We start from the raw sequence: 15,192 nt of genomic DNA, 5'->3' as shown, positions 1-15,192 counted from the left end.
ATACTTGGTTATAAGGTAAAGTACTGCACAGACACACAATGCAACAGCAAACATCTGTATGTCGAGGTCAAACAGACATCACACTATGTAAATAAAATACAATAAAATATACAATAAAATAAAATAATATGAAAATATACAATAATAAAATAAGGTGAGGAGACACCTCCACTACGTCTGATATTTTCTACCTTAAGACACCTCTAACACACAGACAGGATAAAGGCTGTGTTGGAGAAAAGAGAACTGGGGGTCTGATGAAGAGGTCGGTAAATTTGATAAATATCCAAGAAGAGCCCATTCCTAACAAACTGTTTCAAAGTGTAATCCCAGTTTACAAGAAACTTCTTTCAAAATGTTGGCCTCTTTCCCACAGTTTTCAAGACATCAATGGTAAAACCTCTCCTCCAGATATACAATCTATGATCACTCAGGACTCATTATTTACAGACCCATGTCTTACCATTCCTTGGTACATAGAGAGATAATGGTTTTATATAAACTTTTTGCTGATTTACAATAACATCATTTTCAAAAAGCTCCAATCTGGTTAGCAATCAAACCACAGCCTGAGTCAGCCCTAAGGAAAGTTGTAAATGACCCAAGAAACATTGCAGTTGCAAAAAATATGACCGTCTTCTAAGATTTCAGTTTTATCACAATTGTCCACGAATGTTGGACAAAGTTGAGGAATGGAGCTTGGATAATTAAGGTCTTCCACACACTTTGTTGTTTTCCGTATGCGTCCCATACAAGTACAGAAGAAGGTGTACCTATTTTTATGCCTTTAAACTATGTAACACGCTGCCTCTGGATATTACAGTGGTTTGATTGGTATTTTTAAAAGGAACCAGAAGACGTAGCCCTTTTAAAGTGGCTTTTAATTTGAAGTCATGTCACAACCTTAGTCTGTTTATTTTTATACCATGAGTTAATTTTATTTTGTTTTATTGACTTGTTTTCGGATCCAGCAGCTTCAGTCTGTCTGTCTGTCTTCTCAGCAAAAACTGTTCATGCGGCAAAAATTGAAACAGGGAAATCAGCAGGTTGGTGGCAAATTCCGCTAACAACTCAGGTACTAAAATTACACTAATTGGCCTCAAGGTGGCGCTGTACAAAAATAACGTATACATTTTCAAAAGTGGTTCGGCCTATAGTTCTTTCTTCCTCATACATTTTCACTTAAAAAATATTTTTTAAGTGAAAGTGAAACTAATCAATCGGGGAGCCAGTTTCTTACAAAATTCTGAATGCCTCATCTACAGAGAATGCTGTCAAAGAGTCATCAAAGGAACTTGGATGCATCAAGCTGTTTTGAATTTATACATTTAAAACCATGTCTTGAAGTTATTAAATAAGCACAATCGGTTACAAATCTCAAGACGTAAAAACTGTATCACCATTTAAGGTCCCAGTCATTGAAGTAGGATGCCACGTTAGGAGAAGGAATGACTCACTAGTTTACTCATCCTGGAGCATGGAGGATGACATGAAGATATACTGCTACCCTAAAGTTCTGCCTAGATCTTACCAGGGCCATAAAAACCTCAGTGCCTCTCGAACATCTTCCTCGGTATGATCCCTTCCTTCCTCCCTTCCTCTCCTTTATGTACACTCTTTTTTTCTCATCACCACTTTCATATAATTCATACCAGCCATGCCTTTATTCTACAGTTACATTTTTTACATTTTTTACATTTTTCAATAAAAATCTGACTGCAAAGAGGAAAACCCTGGTCCCTCTCCTCCTCTTCATAAAGCTCATAAAGCCCATGTCAAGCATCCGCCCACTTCAAGGAGTCCTGAGACTGGATCTTACACCACAGTGGTGCCGAGGAGATCCCTGGAGAAGCAGGGATAGCCGGCACTTGCATCTTCTCTGAAACTATGAGCCAATAACTCAATATTTACTGTACGTGGGCAATCCAAGGCAACGATTAGTCTTTCTACCACATTCCTTCTGCTGCTTGCGTTCTGAAAAAGTAATCTAAAAGTAATTTCATTTAAAAATGATGAGTTAATTTAGCTGCTCAGAGAACTGTTATTTGACTGTTAGTATTTGACTTCTTTCTATCAAATTAAAACATAGCACAATTTGGTTCAAGCAGCAACTTTAAAGTTGATTCTGAAACATGTATTCATCGATCATGTGTGTTTTGGTTGAATTCGGGGCCAGTATATGACTGAAACATCATGGAGGATTATCATCTGCACTGCAAGGTAATCACATTATTAAACACAATCACAATCTGTGTGTCAAAATGACAAGAGCGGCGGCATTTTTATTTACCTTGCATGTTCTAAATCTTTGCAAATAAACTGATTTATAGGGCAGAGGAAAGCATTGTGGGGATCTGATTTGGAGGCAATGAGTGACAGCTGGGGAAAAACTGATTGGACACTGAAAGAAATGGAAGGGAGGGACCTCTACTGTGAGCATGAGTCATCACTCTCCACCCCCACCCCCCCCAAACTGCCTGTTTTTGTCTTGCAGGTTGGAGATTTACTGAGCTACATTTTCTTTGCAGGAAACATTCAATTTCACATAAAACTGAACGCAGACCATAACAAGCAAATTATAGTGAGTGATATCATGAGTCAAATCTGCAGGAGGTTTAACAACAAAGGTCCAGTAGCTGCTAAAAATCTATTTACAGTTAGTACTAAGATATCCTGAACAGAAACAGATTACACATGTATTACCTTTTCATTCATCAGTCTGCTTAAACACAGTTGGACTAGGATACATTTTCAAAATGTTACTGGAACAGGATTTAATGCCTTGAAATTCATGAAAAATCATAACTACCTTATCTGTAAAGGAGATTTTTCTGAAAACTCAGCAAAGTGGCTCCAGGATACTGATTCTTAATATCAGCAAAGACTTCAGCCTCACCTCAGTGCTATGTAGCTGTGGGAGGCAGCCATTCATGATAATTGAATTTATGTTTCCCACAGTCAAACAGGTTAGTTTGGGGTTGAAAACAATGGGAGGAGGGTTGCTGTGAGTGAAATCCTCATTATTTTTGATTGGTCCATTCAACTCAATTTCCACAAGACTATTAACAAACTCCAATATTATTATTCGTTCACTTTGAGAGTTATATGGCTCTAGAGCATTGACAAAATTATTGCTGCAATATTGTCGTTATCCACTAAACATTGTGTTTTGCTTTTGTTTGGGTTTGCGACCTTCGCTGTGCAGAATGATGCATGTGCACTAGAAGGTTGTTTTCACATTCATCTGCTGAAGGCAAAATGTTTCTCTGTGCTCACCTTAAATCTGAGTTCAGCACATGCAGACACGCATACAATTTTATGTCATTACTACTGGTGAGGAAGCCAATCACAGTTCAGGAATTTTACTAAAGTAATTGTACTTTCTGTGGATTAATCAGATACAAATCATTACTCCAAGCAGAGTATTTTATGTCTGGAGGGGATCTTCAAGACGACCCTTACGCTGCGCGCATCACAAATAAATTTCCCTTGATGCCAGCCAGTAACCTGGACGAATACAAACGAAGGTGCAGGAAAGCGGTCTTGTCTTTATAGGACAACATAAATGGTCAGCACATGATATGTACCAAAACACTACTCTCAGACATGCGCTGAAGTCCAGAAAGTTTCCCGCAATTTTGCACCGGACAATTTACCTAACTTTTCCCCCCAGCATTTTAATAAAATGTCTCGCAAATGTCAGAGTGAGCCCATGTGAGAACACAGCAGGAAAAGTCATAGCAAGCAAGTGGATGTGATAATTCCTTAAACCTGACAGACGCAAAAGTGAAAAATACTAAAATAATACAAATATCTCAGGATCAATAGGAGGTGCCATACACGTAGAAGATGCAGACGTAGATGTCAACTTGGAAAGACAAGAAGATTCGAGAAAGGACTGACGCTGGAGTCACGTGATTTCCGCAGCGGAACTTATACATTAGGTTATTCTTCCTGCATGATCAGACGTCATTCCTCACCTGAATGCTCCGCACATTTTCCTGTTTCTGTTCCTGTCTCATCTTGACAACATCCTGCTGCGTTCTTCATATGTAAAAGGCAAACATCAGAAAATGTCCAGACCAGGAGTTCATGTCTGAAAATGGCTTTAATTTTTGTGTAATCCTGACAATGGTGGAGTCTTGACGTACGCTATTATAGATAAATACAAATTGGGATACTGTCCCATTTCCTAGCATCAAAGAGTCAGTTGTTGCAAAAAGCTAAGACTTTCACATTTGCTCCCTGAATAAGCATTTACTGATTTGTACCTTGACTTATTTCAAAAGTAAACGGTGTGCACTGCAAGCATCAATAGACACAACATGTTGAGATGCAACGCTTAGACTAGAAATGACGTACAACAATATTATGTAGTTCAAGAATATATAATGTGCTGTTATTTTGGCATATATTGTGGTTGCTAAAATATAGTGGAAAGGAAACAGAGAAATGTCAAAAGGCTATTTCTTTGTTTTAACAGGAAACACGAAATAAGGTCAAATATGATGCAGTGGATCTACTCAAAATGATTACGTGCTTCATTGGTGCCTGCTCTGAAAGATTTCTCTTAAGTGTGACATTACTGTCAATACAGTGCACCAAGGAAACAATACAAACTATATAAAGCCAAAGAGGAAACGGACGCGAAACTGAAAAGAGGGGGTGGAATCATCTAACTATATTCACAAAATGTAAAGAAGCAACAGAAAGGATGGTTTTCTCTCCTGAAGGTGAATTTCATGGTACTAAAGGAAGACAAAAGAAGAACAGGGCCAAGTCCATTAAGGAGTGCAAAAAGGAGTCAAGCTAAATGAAGGCCTTGTGGTGGAAGGCATGGTAATAGGGAAAAGACATCTCAAGGCATTTATGAAGATGCTTCCAGTAGTTTGAAGACTGGGTTGACAACACAATATGCAATGAAAGGAACTGGGGAATGGGGTGGGGGCATTGGAGAGGTCTTGGGGGAGGGGGGAGGCTCAGAGGGAGGCTTTGTAGCGCAGCGTTATGTGCGGATTTTTGATAGAGTTGCCCTAAGCCTTAACATGACGGGCACCATCATCAGTCCACCAATGTTTTGGATTTACAGTACCTGCTAAAAAGGACGCAGAGGTACTGTTAAGGCCAAAGAGTGTTGAACAGTTATAGCTACAGAAAGAGAGTACAACTGTTTTCTGTAAACCACAACATCTAGAATTGTTTTATAATTTGCTTATTGACTGCCTCGGTGTCAACAGATGACCATAAACTATCAGTCAGAATTGCCCTTTAGTTTCACTTCATTATCCATTCTGACATCATGATCACGTTAGCAGTTTCCGATTTGTGAGGGAGAATTATTACCGTAACCAATTTATAGCAACTGATTTCACTTACAGTCAAAGTGGAAGCTGTGGTTGGTGGAACGATCACAAATGTCTTGTGGACTTAGGAAATATATTGATTAAAACCTGCATAGGTGCGTCTCGTCTGCTCCTCTTGTTATTTTTGTGGGTAACAAATAACCATTGGACTGTTAATGACTCTTCAACAGGAAGATACAAAATTAGAAATGTGGGAAATCAGAGATCTGCAACCAGGCTATCACAGTATCAACATTCAATGGTTTTCAAATATTTCTTTGGTCACCTTGTCCAGCCCTAAGCTTAAAGTGCTAGAACAGACTATAATTTGTAAAGGTGGAAATAAGTACAGGTTAGATGTAGAGCGGACCATGGACTGTGATCCATTTGGCACAAAATTGAGCACAGATCTGTAAGTATAAATACAATTGTGCTGTAAATCCCAAACAAAACCAATGTGGGCAGAAATACATAATCATGTGCAACTGTTCCAAACCAGCAAGGTAGCAGAAAGCAGCCATTAATCAGTAAACACACAAAGCAGTCCTCTCCCCACTTCCTCAATTATGAATATTATTCAAGCACATCTGGCCACTGAAGCATTAAAGTGCCCATATTTTGGCAATTTAATTTTAAATTGGGGGTCTAATATAATCGGTCAACCTGGAGGTAAAGACGGTGTAGGAACAATGAGAGGGAAGCAAGAAAACTTCTGTTATTTGTTAAGGTCAGCAGTGCCATGGAGTGTCGAGCGGACATGCTCTTCCCTGCCAAATTAATCTGGAAACAGAGTAGGAGAGGAGTGGGGGCACCCCAGCTGAGAGCAACAGAACTTCTTCTGGTTGCTGCTGAGAATATAAATAATGTTGGCTATACACATAAGGTCAGTGCAACTTACTTTTATTAGCAAAGGTGCAACAGCAGTTACAACAGCAAAAATAAATTAGGTGCAGGTACGTTAGCTGAGGAAGATCAGTCAGAGGATCCATTGCACCTGTTAAGAACTATACCTTCAGTTTCAATTGGCCTATGATTACAGAAAAACAATCATTATCTACTGCTTCTCGTCAATCAGGTAAAAAGTAGAATAATTCTATTTGTTACCGGTGTGAACCCAGTGCTCTTTGATACTGATTTGTTGATATGTGCCACGACTTATATGACACTGCACAGAAGCCAACTGTGTGCTAGCTGTGTTTACAATAAGACAGTCTGTTGTAACACAGATACGTGTGGCTAGGTCTTACAATAAATAGTGATAAAGCAAAATGAGATCACTGTTAAAACTAAATTTCATGCAAGAGAGGAAGCCTGTCTATGACAAATCCTTTATCACTTCAAAGTACACAAATGCCCCAGTTAATGCTAAGGACACCAAAATATCTAAGCATGATAAATCACCTTTTCTGCTTTAAGCTCATTGTCATAGTCAAATGATGGAAAAAATATATACATATGTATATGTATATGTATAAAATATTTAAATGATTCCTTAACAGTAATGAGTAAAAATTGGATTAAGTGATAGATGTTTTGTTATATAATTATTCTGAACATATTCAAAAGAAAGACCACCCAGATAATGTGTTGCAGGAATGAGTCATCTCAATCCAGCTGTCCACAGGGCATGTATCTGATTAGCATACCCACACTCACACCAGGATCAGATGTAAATATTGCAATGAGGTCTCCTGTAATAGTATCAATTGAGGATCAAGGAGCCGTTCCACTTTATTTTTACCAAGTTTGGCAACATTGGACGCCTGTGAGCATAGTGATATATGACTTCAATGATTGTTATTTAAGCGACGTTATGTAACTTCTGCTGCGCAACAGCCGTCTCTGCAGCCACATGTGGTAATTTATTGGGCTCCGAGTCTGAGCAATTAAGCGGTTTTCAGGTCACAAAGAAAACAGACTATCAATCGCTTCACCAAACAGACTGACTGGCTTACGAACAGTACATTTTCCTCATGATCCCAGGCTACAGGAACCTGAAGAGCTGTTGCCATAACAAATACGCCAAACTGCTTTTGCAAACCGTGGTATTTTAAAAGTTCCCTCCCTGAATATTGGAGATGAACACTGATTTTAAGAAAGTCTTTTTTGCAGCAAAGGGCCCGGTCGGAACCAAGCCTGTAAACACTGCTTGAGGACTCAAGCCATATGCCGGGCTCCTGTGGTACAAGGTGAGCAAGCAGGTGCCACACTTCTAAGTATTTTTGACAAATCATCGGTTTGGCATTACTCTTAAACTTGCTGGACCTCATTCTGGCAGTTTAAGGGACAGACTATTATTCAGTTAGGGACTTCTAATGCAAGATCGTACCTTCTCACCAAAGGTATGAAGAGCAAGAACAGGTGTTTGTGGCACGAAGTGAGAAATTAAGGTCCATTCTCAATATTTCAGGTAAGTGTATCATAAAAATGATTATGAGGCTGCTATTTTAAGGTAAAATAGTTGCATAATGTTGCTTTGAATCTAAATGAAACTCCAACTTTCAGTAATAGCTGTTAATACCAGCACATTCTTCCCCCCTTTACAATAACATGAACTGTTACTTGATGATATGTGGATGCATCAGTTGTAAAGGGAGCTCTCTCTATCTCCTTTGCTGTCTCACTCTCTCTCTTCCTCTGTCTCGCTCTCTCACACTCACAGTCAATGGTGTGGTGACAAATTCAATCAAACATTAATAAAGTGCAACATTTGAGAAATTATTTACTTTTAGAGGGCCACAGAAACTTTATTGAACCATATACTGTGCTGTGAGGTGTGAGATACAGCTTTGTCGGCAATGCAGTTAAACTGAATGGTGAGTCGATGTAGTTTGGAGGGTTGGCACCTGCTCAGGTAGGCACAGGAAAGCTTGCTATGTTTGTTTAAGTTGTTGCTTAAGTGAACCTGAGGCTGGAGAATGTGTAAGATGAAAGGGCTAAAACAACTCTACGGGACAGTGTGGTGAGGCACCCACAGAGGGGTTGTCTGCTCAGCAAGGCTGAACGATTTGGCGCTCTGTAGACCGAGGCACCCCATTTGGCTAATGAAGTCCCAGACTGTCTTCACACCACACCCCCACCCACCGCTCCACTATGAAATGTTCTACTCATGAAAGTAATGAGGCAGGGAGGGAGAAAGACTCTTCTGGCCACTGATAACCTCAGACTAAACTTGCAACCTTACGAGACAAGGGCCTAATATCTGGCCGTCAATCAGCTCCAGCATCCCTGGCTGGAGTGTTTAATTACAAGGATCAATTATTTACCGGCCTCCTCTTTCACTACTCAGTGCTCCCAAAAAAGGAGTGTAAAGAAAAAAAAAAGAAAAACTTTGGCATGACCCAGGAGAAGTTGTTGGGGCAAATTTAGCACAGAGAAGACACTATAATGCTTGTTCAGGATAATACGCATAGTGTTTATATTCTGTATCTGAGCTATACAACAACTTCTACATGTATTGTCAGATCAAAATACACAAAACGTTGTTTTAAAGCTTATATAACTTTCTAAAATTAAAAAATCTTATTTTAGTAACAAAATATAATACTAGACATAGTTAATAAAAATAAGTAAAATAATTCCTGACATATTCATAATGAGAATGTTCACTTACAAAACTTTAAATACATAACACAGCCATACTTAATTTATAAATCATCTGTCTTAACAATGCTGATTCTTCACAAAAGGATGCAAAACATCTTAAGGATGCAACTTTTGTGACTCCCTGTAATTCCCATTTACTCTTACAGCCATTTCTAGACTTCAGCTGCATGGGCCATACAGCAACTGCAAGGCTTTTAACTAATTTGAAGAGACAAGATCATATTACACCTTTGCTTGTACTCACAGCAGCGCTTCACCTGGCTGATGCTGGGAATGTAAGGAAACTCAGACAAAGTCACACAATAAGGATCTTTTATCTGAAATTGAGTACATTTAAAATGCAGCAGCTCACTTGCTGACGAAGAAAATTGCTGTCTGCTTTAACAATAGATGTGTAACCAATTTTATATTATGCTTCTATATTGTCTCAGACAAAAATACTTTACACTCACTGTACACTGGTCCAAAATGTACTAGACCTGGGCAGTAAAACAATTGTAATTATTGCAATATAACTGTAATCAATAGCGATATAACAAAGGTGTGATATATATCTCAATATTACCACAGTGAAGAGATACAACTCGTAACTTATTTACCTCAGATTTGTAAAATATCTTACTGTTTGATAAAGTCATTATCTGCTCACAAAGAAGAACCACAACCTTCACTCTGAGCAAACATCAGTCTTTAAACCTAAAATAAATAATAATGCGACACTTATTGTGATAATTATCAATAAAAACTGATATAATTTTTTTTGTTTTGATATATTTGGTCATATTGTGCAGCCCATCCAGAAAACCTCCATACTCTATATTCAACAAACCCACATTCAATGTAAAAATGAGAGATAAACCAGATGGTAACTGCTTAAGTCCATGTCCGACTGCTGCACACCACCTTTCCTACTCTATGTTCCATCTTGCATCTAAAAATGCAAAAAGAGAAATAAGACATTGAGCAGTAGCAGCTGGTGGAGGGTTCTGTGGTCATCTATCCATAGCACCGAGTGCCTCTTCAAGTGTCCGGATTGCAGGCGGCCAAATAACCCAAATAACAGGGAAAGTGAAAAATGCAGCACTCGTCCACTGCTGCGGTTCAGGGCTTTAACAAGCTACAACACCTGTGATTTGTGGTTCGTCTGTTCTGCTGTATTTTTTGTGCTACATTTCTATTGTCATCATGAGTCAAACCTGGTTCATGCTATTTATGATGTGCAAGCTCAACACTTGTGGCCACCTGCTCTCTCTCTCTCTCATAAGCTGGCATTAATAGTTCTGTAACTTTTCATTACTTTAATTTACACTTTAGGTTCTTTACTCTGCCGTTGTCTTTGAATTGGTAAAGCGTATCAGCTTTTAATATTCATGTTACATATAAATATATATTCACACGTAGAAACAGAACAGACAGAAAACAATACCGACTGTGAATTACGTATGTGGACATTTATGAGACTGGCCCAATGCCATGGCTGATACTCACATTTCCGAAACTACACTTGAATTCTTAATTATGAAACAATGTCAACATAACATACTCTATCTTCCAATTTATTTGTAATTGTTTGTAAGGAATAATAAATCTGCTTTTGCGCCAGCAAATGTCAGCGATCCCTCTCTACATTGCCTGACATAAAAAGTACAGGGTGTCATATGTAACTATCCACTTTTGCCTGCTCAAAAATAACTTGACTGTTGAAAGGCTGAGATTGATACAAAAGTAGGTTTAACATTTATGGCCTCATTAATTCCACAAGGGGGAGTGTGTTGAGACTGAAATGTAAGTGTAGGCAGCTTGTTTCTACTTCTACAGCAGCACAGGGTTTCTCCCCTGGACTATCAGCTGATGGCTCATTAATCTATTCTAGAGGAGGTCCCCTGCTCAAGCAGTCTGCGCCAGTGAAGGATTCCTCATGCTTCTTCCTGAGAGTGACTATTACTGAGTTTAAGAGGAGGTTTCATAAAAGCATTATAACAGCATTATATAAACAGGTGCACCCGGCTTTTAAAGGGAGTGGGGGAGGGCACTCGATTGGTTAATTGCATGGTACACCCAAAAGTAGCGCACACACAGCGCGTGTGAAAAACCGACAACAGACACACAGCTGATCTGCAGCGTGACGACCGCCAGTGAGTCCAGAGAGTTCGGGGATGGACAGTGAAGACTGCGAGATCGACCGGTAGATCGTGATCGACGGGTTGGCGACCACTGCTATAGAAGAAACTATGGTGGCCTTCAGGTTCTCTTGAGACAGTGTTTGGTTTGTCTGTTCTGGGCTACTGTAGAAACATGGTGGACTCTGGAGAAGAAGAAGCACCCCCCATGTAGATGTAAAGGGCCCATTCTAAAAGGATTCTTTGTGTCAGATGATTATTAACTAATGAGAAAAAATAATTATTATAAATATTGTATCCACATATATATATTTATATACATTGGACCTTGAAGCATTGTACAAAAGCATGTTGGTTGTAAAAGTATCAAAATATATTATGGGCTACCAGTGCAAATTGCCTACCTGCAAACACATTTACAGCCAGCTGTCCTGTGTGGGAGGCAGCAGGACACTGAAAGGCTCCATTTACACACTTTAGTTTAACTGCAGTATTTGCTCTGACACCGATCATCGCTTAAGTACTCCATTCATATGTACTCTGCTTCAGCTGACAAGAGCAATTACATATTGATGATTATTTTGGCCATTCATACTACTAATATCACTGCCCTCAGTGATTATAGTGGACATTTGTCTGATATTAGCAAAGGGTTTCCTCTTCACAGCAGTGACACAAACACTTCACCACCACATACTTGCCTGTGTCAGAGAGTTATGTCAGACTGCAGATTTCTAATTGCCTGACTAAGACTGACAGAGCATTTAGCTGTCCCTACAGCTTACAGAGCATGAGGCTGTCCCTACAGAATTATAAATTAGTCATATGAATGTGTAACATGACAACGTTCAAGAACCCTAATATCTTTGTAATGTTGCTGTGGCTATAAAATAATCAGTGAGACTGCAATAATATGTATCACATAAATAAATAAATCAACAGATAAGACTTAAAACATCTGAATGTAATCAGATAACATTTCCACAGAACGTCAACTGATTGTGTGCAACAGCATGAACTGTACAAAAAAGCAAAATCTATCAAACTGTTTTTTTAATAGCATCTGATTGGCAAGCTGTCTTGGGACAGTTGGCAAATGGGCGGGCAGCGGAGGAGTTTAGAGGTGCTAAAGTTCAGGCAGGAGCGACGCAGCACCCTGTGTACTGCCAACAGACTTACAGTGGCGCAATTCCTGACTAAGTTGTTGACCCATGGCCCCCACCTGCCTTGACTATGCATTATATTGGAGGGGGCATCACTTCCCCTCCTATGCTGCCTGCCACACCAGAAGGCTTTTGACTCATGCCCATCTGTCCTCATAGTACATACATTAAGGGAAAGCCAAGATGCTGGCACCCTGTAAAATTTCCTCTGTGCCTTTATAACGAGCCATTATATAGTGTGTGAAGTGATTTTTTTTTACCTTAGAAACTAACATCTCAATAAAGACAACAAGTATCAGTAAAGTAGTTATTTCCACTTCCACTACATTATCTTCAAATTGCAATTAGAGGAATAATACTACAAGCATTTTGAAATTTACTTCTTACCATTGGCATTTCTTTTTTAAATTACACATATCATTAGGCTAACGCTTTTATCCAAAGCGACTCACAATGAGTGCATTCAACCATGAGGGAACAAACTCAAAACAGCAAGAATCATGTAAGTATCGAGCTGCATTGACATGTATGACACTGGTAGGTGTTCAATAAGTTCCGACACACATTAGATGGACAGAACATACGAAACATCTCTCAGTATGAGTTTGCATGTCTATGCCATTACCACGGCAACCAAGGCAGACCAGATCACAATGCCTGAAATACAAATACAAACTAATCACTTGCAAATATCAGTGTGGACAGTGTGGGGGATTAATTTTAGGCACACATCAGATTTGCCAGTCTAAACATATTCTAAGAACTTTTTACCGTTGAATACATTCTATTGTCGATAATGCTAATAAGGAGGTGGTAAAATTAGAACATTGATTTTGTTTGAATACTTTCACATGACCCCGATTGGGTCTGAATAAATGTCATTTGAACAAACAGACTTAAACTTTCTTAAAGCCAGCAAAAATAGCAAAGTTGCAAACGTACCTGACCAGGTTGGATGTCTAAGTTGTGAAGCACCTCTTTGAGCATAACAGGCGTGTGAGGGGGCTTTTCAGAGGAAGGAGAAGACAGTTCTTCAGATCTGTCACTGTGGCCAGGACCAGATGATGCAGCAACTGTAGAAGAGTGCAGGCTTAATTTCCATGACCTCCACGATCTCCACACAGCCAGACGGGTTTTCCGTAGCACTGGGTTGGAGCGCAGAAACATGTGGTAAATCATGGTCCTTACAATGATCTATGAAGAAAATAAAAGCAATGTCATTGAGTGTTAATACTGATTACAAGGCGTGGGAAATAGTAATACTGCTGAATATGGCTGGTATTTTGAAGCTCGAAGTAAGATGGTGATGGAGTCAAGTAGCAGGTGATTACAGATACTATTACGTTTTAATGATGTTATCTGGTTTACTGGTTACATGAACTAAGGCTGTGTGTAATGTGCAAATACATTTTAATTGTACAAAGCAGATGGTTTCCACCTGGGGATGCTCAATCAAAACAAGAGGACATCACAGCTTTAAGCCAGTTCAAAACCCTCTTAAGGGTTGCACCCATTACAAAATACCTATCTCTGGATCATATACTGCTTCACCACCACAACTACAATAAGAGAAAGTCATTATATGGCCGATTCGTTTAACATAGTACGTGAACAATACCACCCGCACCAAGCACCAAAGTCAGCCACATGGTTGAAAAGGTATTCAGGTGTTTCCTGGCAACCATATGTATTGAAAATAAGGGCTCAGTTGAGATGCATGATTCCAACAAAATAGAATTATGTTCACAAGCTGAAGGCACAAACACGTTGGCTCACGACATTGGTTAACACAGTGGAAATGTTTAATGGCAGCAGAGTTACACATTATTTGAATAGGTGTCAGATTGCTGGCCATAGCGACAGTACAAGAATCAAAATCAACTTTTTACATTCATACACGTAAATGAAACATGACATCTTGAAGGTGGGGCGGGATTATCCCTAACCAGAAGAGCACTAAAGAAATAATGACATTTATCGTGATCATTATCAATATCAACTGATATGAACAGGGTTATAATTTAAATTTTTGGCCACATCACCCAGCCATAGCTTTATTGTTATCACTTTTATCACTTACTAATCTTTTTGTGATTAGTGATGCAGGTTATTTACTTTAATTGTCATATGAGTAGACCCTAATTGTTTTCTCATGATAATTAAGTTTATTTAATCTGTTGTTTTCTTTACCAGAGCAATACGTTGAGTGAATGGATGAAGTGGATAATAAAAAGTCATAATAATAATAATATTATCTATTTTAAGGTGGTTTGTTTTCCAAGGGCCTGTGATAGTAGCAACGCCCACATGTCCTCTCATTGCCATAGCTACTTCTCTGCTAGCCACGAAGCTAGGTGTGGGTAGGAGGTTAGCATGACTTTACAGCACTGGGTTGTTGCTGGCTTATGTAATTTAACCAAAAACACGTGACATCGTGCTATGCTGACATATTCAATAATACTACACATAAACAAAAGCCCTGTGTTGGTGTGGAGCAGATTAGCTAACCTACCTACCTACCTTGCTAAAAAAACAAATCTAACACCAGAGCTAGCATGGAGCAGCTGTACACAAATGGACGTGTGGAGCAGCACATGCACATGTTATTGTGTTAGCAAATTGCGAACATTAGGTTTCTTACCCTGAATCATGACAGTGTGTGGTGGCTGTAACGGTATTTATGAGCAGTGGCATTTTAACACCCGACATGTTTGTTAGCACAGTTAGCTAGCTACCCTCACTACCAACGATGCGTGTGGAGCAAAGCAGCACCTTCGTACACACTTAAGGACGGTTCGCCCGGATGAACTGTGCCGGACAACCGTGTGTTCACCTCGGGGAAGTCGGCTGGAGCTTACCGTAGTAGACCGGGGGGGCCGTAGCTCCGCCTTCCAGCGCGGCAGCATGGCGGCCGCGTCACCGCGACCCGCCCCGTGACCAGCGGCTCGCCAGCCAATCCGC

The 15,192-nt window shown here is 39.5% G+C and overlaps 1 protein-coding gene across 2 annotated transcripts in view; it reads right to left on the bottom strand.

Annotated features, from left to right (window-relative positions):
• Positions 1 to 15,192, bottom strand: part of mettl15 (methyltransferase like 15) — a 40,351-nt gene extending 25,159 nt beyond the window's left edge. The window contains exons 1-2 of one of the 2 annotated variants that reach the window (XM_034580351.1): positions 15,090 to 15,192; positions 13,174 to 13,425 (exon numbers count right to left, since the gene is read on the bottom strand). In XM_034580351.1, coding sequence (XP_034436242.1) covers positions 13,174 to 13,425; positions 15,090 to 15,137 — 300 coding nt within the window. In that variant the 5' untranslated portion in view covers positions 15,138 to 15,192. The other variant, XM_034580361.1, reaches the window with a different exon arrangement.

Source organism: Hippoglossus hippoglossus, chromosome 3, assembly GCF_009819705.1.
Source record: "Hippoglossus hippoglossus isolate fHipHip1 chromosome 3, fHipHip1.pri, whole genome shotgun sequence".
In the NCBI taxonomy this organism is placed as follows: Eukaryota; Metazoa; Chordata; class Actinopteri; order Pleuronectiformes; family Pleuronectidae; genus Hippoglossus; species Hippoglossus hippoglossus.
Note: the sequence above shows the minus strand (reverse complement) of the source record. Positions and strands in the feature narration are given on the sequence as shown.